The sequence below is a fragment of the Maniola hyperantus genome, chromosome 18 (genome assembly GCF_902806685.2).
Source record: "Maniola hyperantus chromosome 18, iAphHyp1.2, whole genome shotgun sequence".
Taxonomy (NCBI): Eukaryota; Metazoa; Arthropoda; class Insecta; order Lepidoptera; family Nymphalidae; genus Maniola; species Maniola hyperantus.
The window spans coordinates 6,158,599-6,180,774 of NC_048553.1; the positions used below are offsets into that span (position 1 = coordinate 6,158,599).

At 36.9% G+C, this 22,176-nt stretch overlaps 1 protein-coding gene across 1 annotated transcript in view; it reads right to left on the reverse strand.

Annotated features, from left to right (window-relative positions):
- LOC117990683 (RNA helicase aquarius) overlaps nucleotides 1–22,176 on the reverse strand; it is an 86,439-nt gene that overhangs the window by 15,771 nt on the left and 48,492 nt on the right. Inside the window, exons 7-14 of the mRNA XM_034978153.2 lie at nucleotides 22,000–22,113; nucleotides 21,366–21,469; nucleotides 20,418–20,529; nucleotides 19,433–19,646; nucleotides 7,686–7,734; nucleotides 6,668–6,903; nucleotides 6,084–6,301; nucleotides 1,858–2,027 (exon numbers count right to left, since the gene is read on the reverse strand). Coding sequence (XP_034834044.1) covers nucleotides 1,858–2,027; nucleotides 6,084–6,301; nucleotides 6,668–6,903; nucleotides 7,686–7,734; nucleotides 19,433–19,646; nucleotides 20,418–20,529; nucleotides 21,366–21,469; nucleotides 22,000–22,113 — 1,217 coding nt within the window. The remainder of the gene's footprint in view (nucleotides 1–1,857; nucleotides 2,028–6,083; nucleotides 6,302–6,667; nucleotides 6,904–7,685; nucleotides 7,735–19,432; nucleotides 19,647–20,417; nucleotides 20,530–21,365; nucleotides 21,470–21,999; nucleotides 22,114–22,176) is intronic.

The window sequence follows — 22,176 nt, forward strand, 5'->3', positions numbered from 1 at the left end:
AGTATAAAAAAAATAGAAATACTTAGGTAATAAATCCTTACTATCTATAGAACTTATTTTTTTTTCCATTCCCACGTTTTACTGGTGGCAATTCATGCGAAAACTATTCAAGGTTATACCACAGTCTAACTAGGGACAAATACAGTCGACCAACGGAGACGTCTAGACAGAGCAATCGTGCGGGATGTGAGGACCGAGACACAGAAGTGTCTTCATACGCCACTTTTATTTTATCTATTTATTGACCGAGCGAAACGAAGGTCACTGAGTCTACTTGAGTGAAATTGCACTTGTCCGTCTGTTTGTCTGTCAAAGCCGTATAATTTTTGAATTACTAAAATTTATTATAGTAAAATGATGGCCTTCAGCCGAATATTGTAAAAAAATATATGTACAAAGCTTTATTTCAGGGGGGCTCCCATACGAACTCCCATTCAATGAACACTTTCAATGCGAGTGATCTCTCGCTCTTTAGCGTCTTGGATTAGGTCTATAACGATGCGCCCGGGAAATAGAAACATTAAAGCGGATTTAAATATAGGGCTACTTTAAGTAAGGTACACGTGTTACATATTTTCATATGTCATTCAAGGCTTTGCTTTTATGTGTTTTTTCACATGCTACCTGTGAAATGGACCATCCCTAGTGTTTATTGACGCGGCTCTTTTGCAAATATTAAAAGCGTTGGCGTTGAGTCACTGTACTTTTTCTTACACTGTAATTTTACCGACATTAAAAGAACTAGTGGGTGGATAGTTAGCTAGATAATAATATTATCGAACGTGAAAATACCACATAGTATTTTTATCTTATTTTTAGATTGGATCTTTAGAGATTTTTGAATATTTATAAATAGGATACCAGACTATTTTTATAGGATTTTGAAATCTTTGCACACTTCTCCAGTAGATGCCTAGTCACTCTTGTTTTGAAGGTACGTGGCAGATAACACGGACGCCGGAAGGGTTTCACACCTTAGCGGTTAGTATGAGAAACGTTAAATAAAAACGTTTCGTGCGAGTATAGATTGGATATCGATTATTATAAGGAATTCTAACGTTTACGATTTCTCGCTGTTCTGTGGTAGAATAATGAAGCAGGAAAAAGGCGATGGAGACTCCTGGCAGTGCCCACAGTTACATTGGATTTCGGAAGAGGCGCTCTACTTGAATGCCTTCGTCATCGTCCGCGCCGCCTCAACTCTTGGTCTTAAGAGGGCGCAGTTCGGTGCTTATTTCATACAAACGTAGGAGGGTGATTACTACATTATTTGATTTTGTACGCTCAAAACTAAGTATTAAATCAGTTTGTCTTGCCATCATCTAGGTTCATTGATATATAAAACATTGATAAAAATATCGATTTAAAAAGATACGAGCCTCGAAATATTCCTATTTTAACACTTAATTTATGACAACTTTGGGCGTGAATAAATAAAATACGAAGTGTGAAAATTCTAAAACAATTCAACTTTAGACAGTTTTCGTTGTTTGTTTATTTATTCGTTGAAATATTTTTCCTTTACAAACATACATTTGGTATTTTTGTCTCAAAAATACTTTTCCTAAACCCTTTTCGCGCGCTTGATTTCAGTGAAAATCATCGTGGCTCTCACCTTTCTCATACAATGTTAAGTGAAAATCAAACAGGTGAATGTTCCGCTACATTGCTGCCGTGACATAGCTCCTAGCTCGGAATGTAATGTCATATAAGCTTATAGAGATTGTATGGGGACCAGTAGTGCCACGACAGGACTGTGACAGCTGGTGACAGCACTGTTGCGGCAGCGCTGCTACGTGCAGCGTGGTTCGGAATCATACTTTAAGAGCGAAATGCCTGTGTTTTCAATTTTCATACCTGGTATAATGCGCTTGGCCAGGGTCACCATATCCCAGCACAATGTCGTGCAGCCACTCTGGTACCACGCATTCAGTGTTCATAAGCTCGCGTATCGTTTCCAGCACCGCCTTGAAATTGTTCTCTTTGGGTTTCCGGCGCATCACAATGTTGAAGGTTTCGTAAACGTCCTGGATTTAAAAAAAAAATCAAATTAGAAAATGACTTTAATGGTTAATCCATACTTCTATACTATCCATACTAATAATATTATAAATAGGAAAGTGTGTCTGTCTGTCTGCTAGCTTTTCATGGCTCATCCGTTCTACTGATTTTGATTAAATTTGGTATAGAGATAGCTTGCATCCCGGGGAAGGACAAAGACAAGGTTACTGTTTATCCCGGAAAATAAAAGAGTTCCCACGGGATTTTAAAAGTCTCAATCCATGAGGAAGAAGTCGCGGGCATTATCTAGTACTTAATATAGTAGGGGTCTGTTTGCTCGTTACATATTTTAATCACACCCACTTCCCTGAAACTCCCGCTATATAAGCAGATAAGCCAAATGTTGCGCACACGCGTCGGATTTTTTCAGGCTGGAATTCCCGGTAGAAAATTAACAAGGGGTTTTTCCTCCTGAAAACATCAAATCTTTTTCGTTACTCTGTAAATGAGGAAAGATTTGATATTTTAAACGCTTTTCTGAGAGAACAGAATTAATAATGTTTGGACGAAGTGAGATTTGAACTCATACTCTTGAGTAACACGGAAGACTAATGTATGGTCCGCGACAGGTCGAGATGGCAATCGGTGAGGAAACGCCCTGCACACCCCCCGCGCTAACCCAGTGCGAGTGAGCGCGGGTGATGTGCGGGGCATCCGCCTACATACTACACATACACAATATGTAAAGACATATTTTAGCATTGTCACGATTCAAATACCACTAATATCCAAAATGAAATATCTTTGGTGTATTAATGTGCCTAATAAGCTGTGCCTAAATAGCCTAGTGGTTAGGACGTCCGCCTTCTAATCGGAGGTCGGGGGTCCGATTTCGGGCACGCAACTCTAACTTTTCGGATTTATGTGCGTTTTAAATATTTAAATATCACTTGCTTTAACGGTGAAGGAAAACATCGTAAGGAAACCTGCATGCCTGAGAGTTCTCCATAATGTTCTCAAAGGTGTGTGAAATCTACCAATCCGCACATGGCCAGCGTGGTAGACTATGGCCAAAACCCTTCTCCCTCTGAGGGGAGACCCGTGCTCTGTAGTGAGCCGGCGGTGGGTTGATCATGATGATTAATGTGCCCCTTGTATCTAATTGCCCTACTTTCCCCTGCGTACCTACCTATCTAATGCCTTTAGAATGTTTTTGGATACCAAATACCGCACCTTTACATAAGAAGGAAAACATCGTGGCGAACATTTATTGTATCAAGAGTTAAAAATAGTGAGTTTCGGAAACGTTAAAGAGAGCTCAATAAACTCGACAGTAATTGAACAGAGAGCAAAAAAACAAAAACACTAACAGGAAAATCATGCATAGCATCTGTGCCAAAAAAACTCGTGGAAAAATGTTTACACTTTGCGATTTTAATTATACGCTCGCATCCGAAATAGAATCATCCGAAATAGATGTAATATCTCATACAACAGATTATAAGGAAAATCTGTTTAAAAAACAATCATGAGAGAAAGTATTTTTTTTAATGGAGATTTTGCACGAGCATAATATTTCGCGTCACGAGAGTTAAATTACCTTTTGGGTACGGAAGCCTAAAAATTGGGTGTTTTTATTGTGAACCTCAGGCATGATCTTAAAATCTAAGGCTCTAGTTAACTCGTCCAGTTTTTTTTTTCCTTTCGTACTAACGTCAATTTGATTTGAAATCTGCATGCCTGCAAGCATGAATCGACATACCTACATGAATTTAGGCTTGCAGAAACGGGCCACACGTAGATATAGTGACCTGAAGGAGACATTTTACGTGCCGGACCCAAACGAAGCCGAATATCCCAATTAATTACCTCCTTTCACTAAACAAATGTAGTGAAATGGCAAAAGACTGATAGTTTAGGTATATCATCATCAAGTTCATAAATAATGCATAACACTAGGTCGAATGTGGCCCAGATTGAAATCTGAGCACTCCGAATCCGCAGTCTTGTCTATCCTAACTCCTACCCCTAGACTGTTTTTGTAAAGCGCGAAGCCAGAAGCGAGTTTCTGGACTAGGGTTTTCATCACCGCTTTAAACAGGTCGCGTGGCCTGTTTAAGCAGACCCAAAATAAATCCTATCAAATCGATGTTGATGAATAATAATAGGTACAGGTATCAAATTAATATTCCACGATGCTATCAAACTAAACAGTCAAAGATTGATGGCAATCTACAAACGAGTACAATAGACTTTGCTTGTTTTGGTTTTCGGCAAAAAATATAGTTGTATAGGTGGATGGACTTAACAACAGATTTAGAATACTCATTTATTATAAGTACAGATGTAGATAAATGTGCGTTATTTGCATGTTTGGCTATCACATTTTCGTGTATGTATGAATATTCATAGGTGATAATGATGCCATCTAGGCATCTATACTTATAATAGAACTGTAACGACGATTTCTGTACATTAAATATATTTTGTAAATTTTGAATATACCTACAGGAAACATTATTATCGATATAAACCCCAAAACATTTTTTTTTGTAATTATTGTCTATCTATCATGTGCGCGTATACATTTATAAACCTGCATATATATATATATATTGCAAATAATTTCGTATTCTAAGTTATTTGAGTACATAATAATTCAATGGTTATTTGCTTCTTTTTATATCCACATTACTAAACTGCATTTAATTTGCTCTTGCAGTATGTTTACATAGCAAAAATATTCATATGTATACCTACAGATAAACAAAGACACTGACATTTACATAAATTAAGATAAGTACTCATAATATTGATGACGGCATAGCAAAAGTCGAGACATAAATTCGCACAGACAGTTTAGAATCAAATTAACATACCTACCCATTTACATTAACGGATCAGCATTTTAGTCTTAGAAGCAATCTTGTTAGCAGCGACCTTGAAAGTTTTTGGCAAGGATGTTTTAAGGTACCGCGAGCGCCCTGAATTCTGGGCGCCTCGATATTTTCCTCTTCTTTTTGTTTAAGGTACAAACAAAACGCAAGACTAAAACCTTGATCTACGCGTTTCCTAAAATAATTGAAGAGCTGGCGAACAAAACGGTGTCGTTGCACATAGTACCTAATATTTTTCTCCCACTTGCTCGGAATCGGCTACTTTACTGAAGAAAGGATTTCACTACAGAGGACTGTTATCGGGTCTTTACTGGCCGCACGCCAGCAATTTCCCAGAGAACTGTAATGGAAATTGCTGGACAGTTTCTAATGATGACGAGGTTCTTTATGTTGTAGACTAAAATAAATTAAGTTTTTTTAGGTACACAATTTTATTAATATTCTGATTTATAACTATTTTTAATGTGTGTTTTATTTTTATTTTTTTATCTTTTATAATACATTTTTATTTTTATGTCTCAATAGTTTTCATTTATTTTATCAGGTAGTAGGTATATCTTTTTACATATTTTTTATTATTAATTTATAAATTTTTAATTATATAAATATTAATGGTTTTTAAATATTGTATTTTTTAAATTTTTTTTACCATTCATTTTTTTTAATAGTAGATATAATATTATACATTTTCATAAGAATTAAAACTTTGTTTCTTCAATTATTTTTTTATTGTTTCCTCCCAAATGGGTATACAAGTCTCGGTCGAAATATAGTAATAGTTTAAAAGTACTCGGCTGGCGGGCTTCGCCTCGGCCTTCCAATATTACTCGGTCACACTGTAATGTACTATTACAGGAGAAGCGACAAATTGAATGAAAGATGCTAACTTTACTGTACCTCACTATACCGTTTTGATTGAAATCACGAACTTTGGACTCAATTTCAGTAGATAAGTTGCTGTTGCGCGACACTTTCTTTGCGTCTTTAAGGCGCAAACCATGCCCTGCGGAGATGAGACAGGAGTGGAACTTAACTTTGTAAGACTTTTAATGAAATGCCACTATACCAAAGTAAAACTGAGTTTTAATTGTTATCAAAGACGCTGCGTTTCGATGCAACTCCACTCTGCAAGTCTGCGATGGCTTATACAAAAATTGCGCAAAATAAACACAAACATAGACTTACCTCTTTTCCTTTACTTGCTTGGTCCAAATCCAACCGGTACTGGTTGGGGTCCAGAAGTAGTCTGAAAGTCCTCGAGTCACCATCCAGTTCAGGTCTTGGCTCGGGACCTTCTTCAATTACCCTGCCGGATGCATCCAACATACCCTCGACCTCGCAACCCCTTACGTAAACTATCCCAGCTTGTTCCACCATACTCTTCTTGTAGTCATATTTTGTTCCTATAAATATACTGAATGAAATTTACTATTTCTTGACATAAAGTACGTATACAGTGTATTATGCGGCGAAAGGTTTTTACTATTAGAAAACTATCATTAAACGATCGTTGTTCGTGAAAAACGAAAACAAGACGCTTTCTTTATATTCTTTGTTACAAACAAATTATTGCAATAAAATTCATTTCTAAAGAAAAATAATGAATCGAAGTTGTGTAGAAGATATTCAATCATTTACAAAATTAGGCTACAGTTTTTCTGTGTTTTAAAATAGTCTCTTTCTTAAACCCTGACTATAATATTAATCCTAAAACTGACTGTTGCCAAAATAAATTAATGTGCCGAATTAAAGAATCAAGCCATTTTTACCAATTCCTTGCGTGGGTCGGACGGTGATTAGAAAGCAAACATCGTGTTTTCTCAAACTCTCCCACTCGTGCTTGATTTCGTTTCTAACGCTGAGCGTTACTGTAACATCAGCCCGTACTCTCGAAGGTGCCTTTTCTCCTATATTTGGCTTCGCCACTTCGACAACTGCGAAACTTTGGATCGGGTGCGCCATTCGAGCCCAACCTCCGAAGAATACGCTGCTGTCTTCTGCTCGCCTGCAATTTGATTAGTTTTTCAATACAACACGCTATCATTGTATTACATGCCCATGAAAATCTACCTCAAAAGCGCGTACCAACAAATTATAAAAATATAAGTACTTATATACTGCCGGCTGTACGTGGTTAGTCGAAGTACGCCCGACTAGTTTCGAACCCATCCCGGGTCCTTTGTCATGGGGAATCAATTCGCAACGCGTCGCGGTTGAGAAGGAGAGTCACATACAAGTTTCAACGTCTATCAATCTATCTCTACGACGTCTATCTGACGATAGGTCACTTAGCAACGTGGTTATTTGTCAAAATACACCATGCATACAATTTAAACAAATTGTTGTGCTGACCCCACATAGCGTGGGATAAGGTAAGGAAGAAGAAGAAGAATAACGTTGCTAGGTAACTTACTTGTTTCAGCAGATTATAGATAGATTAAAATCATCAATTTCTTATGCAAAATGGGTTTACGCTTTACCAGACCATATACCAGATGGAAAGAAATGATGACGCATGTGGTCGCCACTTGACCTATATTCAATCTTAATTTGAAAGTACTAAAGAGATACGTGACAGAAAACACGGAGGCTGAAAGGACGTTCCCCAACTTAGCGGTTCGCATTAGAAACGATACAAGAAATCTTTAATTCTTTATATTATTTATATTCAAAAAGTCAAAATTCAAATAAATAATTTATTCAAAATCGGACGAAGGGGCGGACATGATCTAGTACATAATATAATTATAATACATAATATAAATTGTTATTAATTAAAACAATTACCATGGCGCTAAACGATAAACTGCATCTTCAATATCTTGCCGGATTTCATCTGGAATCAATGGATAAAATCTATTAGGTTCTATGCACTAGTTGACCCTAGCTTTGTTTGGATGGAATTTCTCAAAATCCATTTTTAGTAGTGGCCCACCCCCGACACTTTATACAAGCAAACTGATATAATTAATACCTATAAACCTATTGCTACTACCGGACAACGGCCTGTCAAGCCTTGTATCAACGCCAGCGTGGTAGACCGAGGCGACGATGGCGTGATGAATTAAATAAATTTACAGTTACGTGGTCTGATGAGGCACAGAATAGAGAATGGCGGAAAAAAAGGTCTTTGCCCCGACGTGGGGCAGTACAGGATATTTTATATTTAGATAGATACCTTAGTATCTATCTAATATATCTCTTAGTATCTATAAAATAGATAATATAAATATTTTATATTATCTCTATATATAAAAATGAATCGCTGAATGTGTTGCTGATCGCAAATCTCAAGAATAGCTGAACCGATTTCGCTAATTCTTTTTTATAATATTCCTTGAAGTACGAGGAGTTGGATTCTTAGGGAGAGAAAAACTTAAAGTATTAAAAAAAATTAAAGAATCGACTGTTAGGTACGAAGTTTGCCGGGTCAGCTAGTAATCTATATATATAAAAGGAAAAGGTGACTGCCTGACTGACTGATCTATCAACGCACACCTCGAACTACTGGACGGATCACGCTGAAATTCGGCATGCAAATAGTATTATAACGTAGGCGTCCGCTAAGAAAGGATTCTTAAAAATGCAACCCCTAAAGGGGTAAAATAGAGGTTTGAAGTTCGTATGAAAGTCTGTCAGTTTTGAAGTATCGATAAAGAAGTTTTGTAGTTAATATTTTTGCAATTAGCAGTATGACATATTTTATATGTTAAAATCTCATAGTTAAAAATCAAACCTAAGGGTGTAAAATAGGTGTTTACAATTTGTGTACTCCACGCGGAGGAAGTCGCGGGCATAAGCTAGTTTATAATAATGGGGTAAATAGACCTCATTAACTCGTACCACACGTGATAAAGTTGGCCATTAATAATATCTGCTTGTTATGGATATCTCGACAAACATTATAGAATGTTAGGTACACAATTGTATATGGGCCGTTATCAACAGTATATGCAAATATATACTTGCAAGCAATCAAGGTTATGTCTAGGTAGGTACTTGTCTCGTTTGAGTAAACCGCGCGTCCAACGTTGGCCGACTTATCGAACAGTGTGTCTTTATACATTCATCAAAGGACCGATCATGTGCAATTCGCAAAAACAAAACACATTGGTTACCCGCAAAAAACACGTTGGCCGACTACTTGTTTCGAATTTCGGCACTCTTTTTAGGGTTCCGTAGTAAACAAGGAACCCTTATAGTTTCGCCATGTCCGTCCGTCTGTCCGTCCATCCTCGGTTAATCTCTCCATTCCCCCCCCCCCCCCCCCCCCTCTATCAGCCAAATAGTAGTATATAGGAACGTGAAACAATTCACAGCAGCAGTATATATAATCAATTTTATAGAAAAACTATCATGGCTAAGTAGGGTTCACAGGTTCAGGAGTTATGTCTATTTTTCGAGGATTGTGACCTCGTGGCCCGCCACGCACTTGGCCGGTTTTTATTAAATGATACGCTTGCGCTTGACAGCAACTATGAAAAACATTTATAATTTACTGGTTCGTGCCCGCGACTTAATACGCGTCAACTACACCGATTTCATTCCCCTATTTTACCCTCTTAGGGGTTGAATTTTATAAAATCCTTTTACGTCATAATAACTAGGATCTGCATGCCTTTCAACCCGATCCGTCCATTGGTTTAAGCTGTTGATAGATCAGTCAGTCAGTCAGTCTGCTTTTCCTTTATATACTTATATATAGATGAGGTTCAGATCGGAACGCGCATGCCTTGAAGGTACTCAAGTAATACGTGGCAGGAAACACGAACGCCGGAAGGTAGTATTTACCATAGCGGTCGTCTCGGAAACGTTGGAAAAAAATGATTTATAAATGAGTAAGAAAAGTACATATTTTCTTTTTACAGAATCACAAACATTTGTAGAGGGATTAACTTAGCGTGTCGTCATTTCGGTGACCATCCACTCAAGGCATTTTTCTTAGAAAAAATGTTTTTATTGTCTCGTAATCTCGTCTGTGACCCTGGTGGTAAAACTGACAGTAGGGAAGGGTGAGGCAGTACCGATCTACAGGTTCGGCAATGGTTTAGTTAAACTCCTTTAAATCGTATCACTCGGTTTGGAGACATAGTAGGTATAGTCCGCGATAGGTCGAGATAGCAATCGAGATTGAGGTGTGCGTGGCGTTACCTCTCCAATTGCCATTTCAAACTTTATTTTTATTTTTTATTCTTTATTCAGCCAAATAATAATTATACAATTTTACGCTTAACATCTTAAAACGCTGTTGAGTTTGTATGGATGTTGCGCATTCCTCTTATAAAACTAAACTAAACTAGATATTTAACAAATCACCCTGACACAATTTACTATAATCAATGGTTAACAAATAAACTATTAATAAACTTAAATCTAAAAAAAAACAACATTAAATTAAAACTAAAATAAATTAAATTAAATCTAAAACCTCGTCGAGACCACCGCAGCGAGGCATTGTACCCAAGATGCTGGCAGCATTACCCCTTTGGACGGCCAAACTAATTCTTTGACCAAGGTAGCTGCCAGCTTTCGGGTCCCCGGTTGACTTGATAACTCTTTTCGCAATTTCTTCAAAAAGAGCTCGAGCCCCCGGGCCCCACGGCCCCAAGGTCTCCACACCAAAAGGCACGAATACGAAGCTCCCATCGAGGTTTTCACATAAAGGAGGATGAGGATAATAACTAAGTACAAATCAAAACTGATGAAATCGATATTGGTAGGTAAAATGTAGGTCGGTAGGAAACTGTCGCGTACTATACCTATACCTACCTACCTACTTATTTAATTTTTGAAAAGTTTTTTGAAGATAAGTTCGTAAATCTGTTTTTTATTCTGTCACCTATAAGCGGTTACACGGATTAGAAAATAAAAGTAGATATTGTCCGCGATAGGTTCAGATGGCAATTGGGGTATGAGGCGGGGAGACGCCCCGCACACCCGGACGTCACCAGAGCTCGCCCGCACCGGTGGGGGCTGTACGGGTGTGCGGGGCATCCTCACCCCGATTGCCATGTTGACCTGTCGCGAACCTGCTATAATAAGTAAGTAGGTACCTACTGTTAGCGACATTGCTTTGCCTACAGTTGAATTTAAAAAAAGAATTATGAGGAGAGGTAAAAAATGGCGGCAATAAGAGCGGGAGCTATTGATTTGAAGCAGGGAAAATTAGAATTTATAATTATGTCTTGAAGAAGTTAATAGTTAGTAGTTAGTTTAACTAAGATTGAAGTTTATTAAGTATTGTCTAAATGGAATAAAGTCAGTTCCTATAAGTTGAGGATATTTTTATTAGTTCCGAAGTGAAGATTACTCATCGCCCACAATTTTGTGAGTACCTATTTTTATTCGTTTATTAAAGTACCTATGTACTTTGAGTGTTAAATTGAGTTTTGATTTTGTCTCGACTAAAATGCAGAACATAGATATTATAATAATTTATATTTTAAAATATTCAAATGGACTTTAGGAAAAGTCCGGAATCATAAACAATAGAGTAGTATTATATTAGGGTATAGAGTTATCACTCGCGGAAAATATTATACAAAACCATCAAGGAAATCAGCGCTCCTAGTAGTTGGTGTACGAACTAATTTTCTTAGATATACCCATAACTATGGTTCTGTTGTTCTGCTATATATAGCCCTTATCCTACACCTATTGTTGTTATAATTTTTCGAGGTTATTTTGATACAAGTTTATCTCTTTCATTGTTGTTGCTTAATATTTAACATAGTAACAATGAAAGAGGTAAAACTTGTGTCTAAGTTGAGTGTGAACTATTTAAAACAAAAGTAATATCATCACAATATCTTTGTTTTATTAAACTTAATAAAGTATAACATAGCATTTTAAATTAAAAAAAAAAAACCAGTAACGTCGTGTCTAGTGTTTACTGTCCAAATTCTGGACGAATCCGAATGAAAAATGTAGTAAAACACACCGACCAAAAAAAAAGGGTAAAAAAAAAAAAACTGGGTGAAACATAAAATAAAGGTTTATTTATTTACTTTTTTTAGTTTACGGCCCTGGATAACAGTCCTTTAAGGCCTTTATTTATTAACTACACTTCATTGACCACAGATCGATAACTTTTTTTTACTGGTTTTACGGCTCTGGGTTCTAGCTCTTTTGAGCCTACCAATAACTTCTAGGATAACAATATACTTAGTAGATAATCTATGGGATAACCTAACCCGGGAGAATCGGGAAGTGAGAAAAGTTGTATGATGTCAAACTAATTAATGTCGATTTATTATTTCATCAAAATGTAGAAATTTAATAATTTTAAAATGAAAAGGGCATTAGGAGGCAATCAATCAGTTTATTGATTTATAAAATGTTTATAAGAATTTATATTACAGTCGAAATTATTAAAATAATACACTAGGTATATTTTGATTATTTTAACAAAAAAAAAAAATATATGCGTATAACGAAACGTGTAACGATTCTAGAGAAAAAGTATGCCGGCATTAAAAATAATCTTTGGTATTGCTACTACAAATATTATTAGCTGTTGATGTACAAACTACCTATATCAGTTCATATTTCCATAGTTTTGTTCGAAGTAAAAAGCACCGTGACATAAACGTCGTTAACACTTTTCCCGATGATAAAACAGTTTAAAACACTCACTAACGCCTTGTGGTCCACGAACAACATATCAAATATACCTACACGTAAAATTCATTCTTTTTATCCATGATTTAAGCAAATTTTTTATTAAAAATGAAATGAAAACAAAATTAAGATCCTCAGAGTAAACTAAAATGCTAGTTTGACGTTTCGCATTCTTTAATTTCTTTAGACATTGCAACCACAGACGAAAATGTATGAATGTTAGGGACCGTACACATCGATAATTCGTTCAGAATCGGAAATTGATCGAGTTATTTAAATGCTATATTAAAATAATTTGTTATTTTAATATAGCATTGTGTACAACAGAATCGGCCCCATTGTTTACGAACCATCAATAGATATATAAAGTTATTTTATATTGCGTTCTCGTAATAATGTTTACGGACTTATAAGTTTTGCAAGTACATAAAATGAAAATATAATTCTTTACATCAGAGTTAATTCATTCAAACTTCCACATTCCCAATATAGTTAGTTCAGCAATAGCGCATCACTAGAGGTCAAGTCAAAATAAAGTCACGTGATCAGTATCGCCATATTTGTTATCTTTTTGGATCAATCATAAATTGGAATGCAGCTGTATAGGTGTAGTATGCATATTTCGATTCGTTCCTCGAAAAGGCAAAGGTCGTAGATCATGCAGCCTGGTGAATCGTAGATGACTTAAAATATTTTAATTGTGATATAATTTTTTGTAAAATTAAAAAAAAATTACTAAACAGCACATTAAAAAAAAATCTGAAAAAATATATATTTGCGCAAAAATTATGCGCGGGAATCGTAATAAAAAAATTAATCTTTTACTCTTGAAAGTTAAACGTTTTTAAAACACGACAATTAACAATAATAAATTATGTACCACCTTTTAATGGTGATTTTGTTGCTGCTTTGTTTTTATTTCTGTTTCAGCAAGAATCTGTAATGATGATCAAGATGTAAATGCGGTACAATTTAAAGATCATAGTTTGATAAAGAGATTGATGTCATACAAGAAACAAAATTTATAAGCTATTGAAATATGCAGAAGATATTACTTATAGCAAAATGTGCCATGTTATTGCCAGGACGTTGTGGATAATATGATGACGATCACGATAAGACAATGAGACTATTAGTTTGCGGCCATCAGGTTGGTGAGCGGGCCACCATGGCGTAAATGATATAATTAATTAAGATGATGATTAAGATGATGATTAAAATGATGATTAAAATGATGATTAAGATGATAAGAGAAAGAGACTATTAAGTTTGCGACCATAGGCTAGTGAGCGGGCTGCCATGGCGTAAATGATATAGTTAGTTAAAGATGACAAGTAATAATAAGTGAGTATATCTCTTAAGTTACACTGCATATTTTACACATTTAAAGAACTCAGATACTGCTTAATTGTTTTTATTTTGTTCCTTTCAGGCATCATTGACGTAACGATCGTGGATATTTTACTGATGTCATGACGTTGTGGATATGATGACGATCACCATAAGAGAATGAGACTATTAGTTTGCGGCCATCAGGATGGTGAGCGGGCCACCATGGCGTAAATGATATAGTTAATTAAGATGATGATTAAAATAATGATTAAAATGATGATTAAGATGATAAGAGAATGAGACTATTAAGTTTGCGACCATAGGCTAGTGAGCGGGCTGCCATGGCGTAAATGATATAGTTAGTTAAAGATGACAATTAATAATAAGTGAGTATATCTCTTAAGTTACACTGCATTTACACATTTAAAGAACTCAGATACTGCTTAATTGTTTTTATTTTGTTCCTTTCAGGCATCATTGACGTAACGATCGTGGATATTTTACTGATGTCATGACGTTGTGGATATGATGACGATCACCATAAGAGAATGAGACTATTAGTTTGCGGCCATCAGGATGGTGAGCGGGCCACCATGGCGTAAATGATATAGTTAATTAAGATGATGATTAAGATGATGATTAAAATAATGATTAAAATGATGATTAAGATGATAAGAGAATGAGACTATTAAGTTTGCGACCATAGGCTAGTGAGCGGGCTGCCATGGCGTAAATAATATAGTTAGTTAAAGATGACAAGTAATAATAAGTGAGTATATCTCTTAAGTTACACTGCATATTTTACACATTTAAAGAACTCAGATACTGCTTAATTGTTTTTATTTTGTTCCTTTCAGGCATCATTGACGTAACGATCGTGGATATTTTACTGATGTCATGACGTTGTGGATATGATGACGATCACCATAAGAGAATGAGACTATTAGTTTGCGGCCATCAGGATGGTGAGCGGGCCACCATGGCGTAAATGATATAGTTAATTAAGATGATGATTAAAATAATGATTAAAATGATGATTAAGATGATAAGAGAATGAGGCTATTAAGTTTGTGACCATAGGCTAGTGAGCGGGCTGCCATGGCGTAAATGATATAGTTAGTTAAAGATGACAATTAATAATAAGTGAGTATATCTCTTAAGTTACACTGCATTTACACATTTAAAGAACTCAGATACTGCTTAATTGTTTTTATTTTGTTCCTTTCAGGCATCATTGACGTAACGATCGTGGATATTTTACTGATGTCATGACGTTGTGGATATGATGACGATCACCATAAGAGAATGAGACTATTAGTTTGCGGCCATCAGGATGGTGAGCGGGCCACCATGGCGTAAATGATATAATTAATTAAGATGATGATTAAGATGATAAGAGAATGACCATAGGCTAGTGAGCGGGCTGTCATGGCGTAAATGATATAGTTAATTAAGGTGACAAGTAATAATAAGCATTATTGACGAACGATCATGGATGTTTTACTGATGTCATGACGTTGGGGATATGATGACGATCATAATAAGAGACTGAGACTATTAGTTTGCGGCCATTAGGCATCATTGACAATGATCATGAATATTAAACTGATGTCTATGTCTGTCTGATGTGTGAATGAGGACATTCTAAGAAAAGGATGGCCGAAACGAAATAATTGTTCGAATGTAACAATCATCCAAAGAAGTGGTTTGGTTTAAACAAAGATGGTGATTATGAGATTAAGATATAAGTATGAGTTTGATCAAATGAGAACCCCTGCCAAGAAAAGATGAAATTCTTCGAATGCAACAATCAACCAAAGAAGCGGTTTAGTTTAAGCAAAGGTGATGATTATGAGATTAAGATAAAACTATGAGTTTGATGGAATGAGAACCCTTGTCAAGAAAAGACGAAATTCTTCGAATGCAACAATCAACCAAAGAAATAGTTTGGTTGAAGTAAAGATGGTGATTATGAAATTAATATTAAACTATGAGTTTGATGAAATAAGAACCCCTGACAAGTTCGAATGTAACAATCATCCAAAGAAGTGGTTTGGTTAAACAAAGATGGTGATTATGAGATTAAGATATAAGTATGAGTTTGATGAAATGAGAACCCCTGCCAAGAAAAGATGAAATTCTTCGAATGCAACAATCAACCAAAAAAGCGGTTTAGTTTAAGCAAAGGTGATGATTATGAGATTAAGATAAAACTATGAGTTTGATGGAATGAGAACCCTTGTCAAGAAAAGATGTAATACTTCGAATGCAACAATCAACCAAAGAAATAGTTTGGTTTAAGTAATTATGTTTAGGTGATTATGAAATTAATATAAAGTTTGATAAAATAAGAAACCCTGACAAGAAAAGATGAAATTTTTCGAATTCAACCAAAGAAGTGGTTTGATTAATGAAAAGTTAGTGATCATGAAATCAAGATAAAACTATGAGTTTGATAGAATGAGAATCTCTTTCAATTGAGCCTGAATGTCTGAGGACAGACATGAAGTCAGAATGGCCGATTGTTAGCGACATTGCTTTGCCTACAGTTGAATTTAAAAAAAGAATTATGAGGAGAGGTAAAAAATGGCGGCAATAAGAGCGGGAGCTATTGATTTGAAGCAGGGAAAATTAGAATTTATAATTATGTCTTGAAGAAGTTAATAGTTAGTAGTTAGTTTAACTAAGATTGAAGTTTATTAAGTATTGTCTAAATGGAATAAAGTCAGTTCCTATAAGTTGAGGATATTTTTATTACTACTAAGAGTAAGTTTATAGATAAGAGTGACATTGACCATGGGTAAAACCAGTAAACGCCGCTTGGTTTTACAAATCAATCAAATTGAATGATAAATATCGAGTTCATGAGAACGATGTTCGATCCGACAGTACCTACTGTAGGTACTTAGGTATATTTTTATCTATGACACGGATTATACACCATCAAGCATGAAATCACTAAATAGTATCATTTGGAGCCCCACCTAGGTAGGTCATACACCTACGTGTATAATCATGATAGACCTTGATAAATCCATCAGTGACTAACGAATAATCACATCGTACCTCTATCTTTGTTCCATAATGTTCACGACTTAAACCTTCTTGTTTTGCCGGTAACATGGACGTATTCATGAGCTTCTTTGCAGACCGGCAATACTTTATACATTTTTTATTCGTTGACAAGTTATACATACCTACTCCCTGACTGCGATCTCCTGCAGTCTAAGGGCGTTTGTGCGCTCATCCGTGAAATTACTTATTCCGTAAAAATATGAATCGAATGAGTACGTATTTGTATGAAGGCCACTTCGAAAAATCACGGATATGAACCGAATACGGATGAGTGCACAAACGCCCTAAAGTCTAATGGATAGCAGCGGACTATCTTCAAAAGGATATGTTGTGGAGGCACAGTTTAAGCTTATTCCTAGTTCCATGGGTCGAGAGTCGAGACTCAAGGCACGATATTGCCCATAGGGTGGCAAGTAAAAACGACCTTGACCCAACTCCACCATATACTAGTTCAGTTCGTGCTCTGCTTATTATTCTAAACCGTTATAAACTTGTAGCCTAATAATAAGCATCCCTGAATCGGAAATATGCTAACATTAAACAGAATAATATTACATTATTTACAGTCTTTCAAATTCGAAGTGTGCGAGTGCCGTGAATGCAATCTAAGAATGACTTGATGACATCAGATACGAGAATTATCTTGGCGTAGTGTTAAAACTTATTTATAACTAGATGATGCCCGCGACTTCGTCCGCGTAGATTTAGGTTTTTTGAAATCCCATGGGAACTCTTCAACTTTCCGAGATAAAAAAGTAGCCTAAATCCTTCCCCGGGATATAAGCTAAATCTGTACCAAATTTCATCAAAATCGGTTGAACGGTTTGGCCGTGAAAAGCTATCAGGTATGGATATTAATGAGGACTATTAGGTACTCTATTGTTTAAAATTACATACTACATAATATACATTTAATAAACTAAACAGTCGGTGGATATATTTCATCACTACCCATATTATAAATGCAAAAGTTTGTTTGTTGGTTTGTCCTTCAATCATGGCGCAACGGAGAAACGATTTTTTGCATGGGTATAGTTGAAAACCTGGAGAGTGTTATAGGCTACTTTTGTCCCGGAAAATTAAAGAGTTCCCACGGGTTTTTAAAGAACCTAAATCCACGCGTACGAAGTCGCGGTCATCAGCTAGTAAACGTCATATGGTAGGTATACACTCTTATTTGTATTAGTGTCCAGTATAGAGTCCAGTCAAGTCACAAGCTATGATAGCCTAGTGGTTAGGACGTCCGCCTTCTAATCGGAGGTCGGGGACCTGGGATTTCGATCCTGATCACGCACCTCTAACTTTTCGGAGCTATGTGCGTTTCAATTAATTAAATATCACTTGCTTTAACGGTGAAAAAAAACATCGTGAGGAAACCTGCATGCCTGAGAGTTCTCCATAATGTTCTCAAAGGTGTGTGAAGTCTTCCAATCCGCACATGGCCTGCGTGGTAGACTATGGTCAAAACCCTTCTCACTCTGAGAGACGCCATGCTCTGTAGTGAGCCGGCGATGGGTTGATCATAATGATGATGACAGTAGAGTCGTAAACAGACCACGGAAAAATATTTTATTGATAACGCGAATCGCGATGACGTGATGACGACACGAAAATACATCTGCCAGACCACAAGAGAAACTATAGTGTATCCAGATGTATATGCGATAATGTTTGGTTCAGACTTCAGATACATATCTGGGCATTACAGTAGGTACGCTTAGTATAAGATTTTACGTCTCACCAACGTTGCTAGAATTCGAGAGTCGAAACACAATAACGTCAAAGTAAAATGGACCTAAAGAGCCTTGCATTGAAGTCAAAAATTCAATGCGGCTGATTTTAATTTGGCAACGTTTCCACTTGGAGCGCTGGCTGTAGAGGCTCCGTACTACAGTCGTATTTTTTCGTCATTTTGCACGATAAATCAAAAATTATAATGCATAAAAATAAATAAAAATCTGTTTTAGAATGTCCAGGTAATTTCCCTTTCATATGATACCCCACTTAGTATAGTACTTACTTTGAAATTGGAATAGTATTATTTGTTCATGAACACATTTTAATTTTTTTTGTGATATATTCACAAATTCACGGTTTCTGAATTATTCCTTTACTTGTGCTATAAGACCTACCTACCTACCAAATTTCATGCTTCTAGGTCAACGGGAAGTGCCCTATAGGTTTTCTTGACGGACACGACGAACAGACGAACAGACAGACAGATAGACATACAGACATAGACAAACAGACATACAGACAGACAGACAGACAGACAGACAGACAGACATCAAAGTGATCCTATAGGGGTTCCTTTTTCCTTTTTAAGTAAGGAACCCTAAAAATGAATGACTTTTCAAAATTCTTACGGGATAGGGGATAAAGAGGATATATTTATCAGTTCGTTAAGCGAAGCTGCAGGCAGTCGCTAAAGTCAGCTTTATATTTTTTCCCTGAAAATAACTTATGCAGGGAAGGAACCACTGAGAAGAGAAATAAAATGTACTTACACGTGCTCTCCAAGCGGAAAAGGTTGAAGTTCCTCAGCAGATAGTCATGTAGAGTCAGAAACTGGAGGTTTAGCTTGGGCAGCGCGAGGCAGTTCTCCCCGCTGTATATTTCAGTAGGAACAACGTTCTCATCCCAGATAATCTCTTCGGTCGGGTACAAAGGCATCGAGTTTAACTCTTCTAATTGTGATATACGCCGCTCGTGCCGAGATATCTGAGGAATAATTATTTTTGAAATACCCTTCAACATCCAAACAATTTAACGCAACAAGCAATAAATTCGAGCTCTTAGTTGAAACTATATCATCACCATCATCATCTCTATCAAGCGATAGACGTCACAGCTGGACTTCTCTTGCAAAGATTTCCGCACGCCAGGGTCATGCGCGCCGTGCCGTTTGATATGGCCTATCCACCTAATGGGTGTTTCGAACTATGTGCCCTACGATTACCACTTCAGCTCCGCTACCCGTTTGGCTTGCTTAAATTCAATGTGAATAAGTACCTAACACAACGTAACAAAAAGCCTTTATGACAAACATGACTCAAGTAACCTGCATGCCTGCGAGTTCTCCAAGTTCTTTAAAGTGTGTGAAATCTGCCAATCCACACTTACAGCGTGGTAGATTATGGTCTAAACCCTACGCATTCTGAGAGGAAACCCGTTCTCGATTGGTAGAGAATTGAAACGATGATGATGATGAATCTTCCAGTTTTTTATGCCGGATATATTGTACAGGGACAAATTTAGCTAAATACGTGTGCGGAGATCCTGTCGATAGAGTCATGGAAACGTCAGACGTGGATACATTATCTGTGCGGACGAAATGCCGATTTCTGATTGCGGAATCCCACACGCGATTATATTCTAGGTTCGTCAATAGATTTTAGTTAAAAGTAAATTTTAAGTGAAAACCAGATCCCGGAAAAATAGAACCACACAAGAACAAAGAAAGCTGAAAAGCAAAAGAAACAACAGACTTACCAACAATTCTTTTAAGAAATCTTTATCCAGTCGGTGCCATGGCGCTTCGTCTTTTTTGTCTTCAGGCGGGACGAGATTCAAGTACGTAGCAATAGCTCGTAGAGCCTTATCACTAAAATGTAGAATAAAAAGTAACACAACTCAATATCGAAACTTTAAGGGTTAGTTTTATTTGACGACCTCCCTGGCGCAGTGCTGAGCGTTGCTGTCTGGAGGTTCGATTCCCGGCAGGGACAATAATTTCTAAATTGTCTCTGGTCTGGTCTGGTGAGAGGCTTCGGCCGTGGCTAGTTACCATCCTACCGGCAAAGCCGTGTCACCAAGCGATTTAGCATTCCGGTACGATGTCATGTACAAACCGAAAAGAGGAAAACTGCCATACCTCATCGAAGTCCGCCCGATTCCATCTTAAACTGCATCATCATTTACCATCAGGTGAGATCGCAGTGGAGGGCTATCTTGTAATAGAATAATAGTAAAAAAAATTACAACTAGCTGACTCGCCTCGACTTCATCCGGATGGACTTTTTTGAAAAAAAATCATAAGGTTACAGAGAAAACCTACAAGAAAATAGTCAAGTCTGTAGAGCCAGCGGTTTCAACTGTGCCCTGTATATGTGTGTCGCGGAAAGTCCCTGCCAGATGCCCTTAAAGTTTAAAAGTTTAAGGGTGTCTGGCAGGAAGATTCCACCATACTAGGTATCTGGCAATGCATGACGTGATTTTTAATAGCATCCCGAAGAAAATTTAAAAAATTAGACATATATTTTGTCGTAAGAATTTTTACACCTTTATTACTTGTTATCTCCCAAAGCCACTATGGTCCAAACTTCATAGTCAATGATCGTTCCTCCCTGTGTTGGGGACAATACGCAGAGAAACTTTCAGCTTTTATAAAATAACGAAGGTCTGGCAAGCGCTGGCTCTTAGTCCAATACGTTACTTTACCTAAGATTCCCGAAGTGTTTTTGCAGAGATTCTCTTGTGTCCACGCTGGCGACATTGGCGAGGGCAAACAATCTTAGATCTGGAAACTTCGAGAAAGCGGCTTTCTGAAATTAAGCATTAGTATCAGTAGGTATTCGATAATTTTAGGCGGGCCTGAAAAAATCACCTATGCTTATTTGTAAAATGTATAAAGGAATAGGAAACACTGCGGATGGAACAGAAATTTTGTTCTTAAGTTTTCTGAGATACGTTTTTTCAACAGATAATGTATAGGAGATAACTGTGCAGTCTTGATAAAAACAACAGATAAAATGTTGAATTAATTTTGCAGCTTCATTTCAAATTTAAGCCAAATCTGTTTAGTAGTTTTTGCGTAAAAGAATAAACGTAAACACACAACACATTGAAGAGGAAAACTGATGCTGGATGGGCGTTTTATATGATAGCGCTTCGAATTAGCTTCGTACTATTGGGCCGGGGTGTGTCGTGACTCGTGACGTGACAATAATATGAACCCTATGTGTCTCCATTTCTCTCTGACGGCTAGCTTCCTTGTGTACTCATGTAAGGGGACGTCCATCGCAGCCCTCACTTAGTCTGTCCAAGCTCTATGGAGGTAGAATTCACAACTTACCTGCAGAGAAGTAATTCTTGAATAATGCAGCAGGGTCATATCACGGTCAGTCATGGGATCGCCAGTCTCGTCGCTGATTTCAAACCGAGCGTAAAATTTAAGCATCTGCAGGAGCTGGAACAAACAAACAAACTATTGTTTTAAATGATCGGTGCCCGCGTATCGGAGAATCTGCAG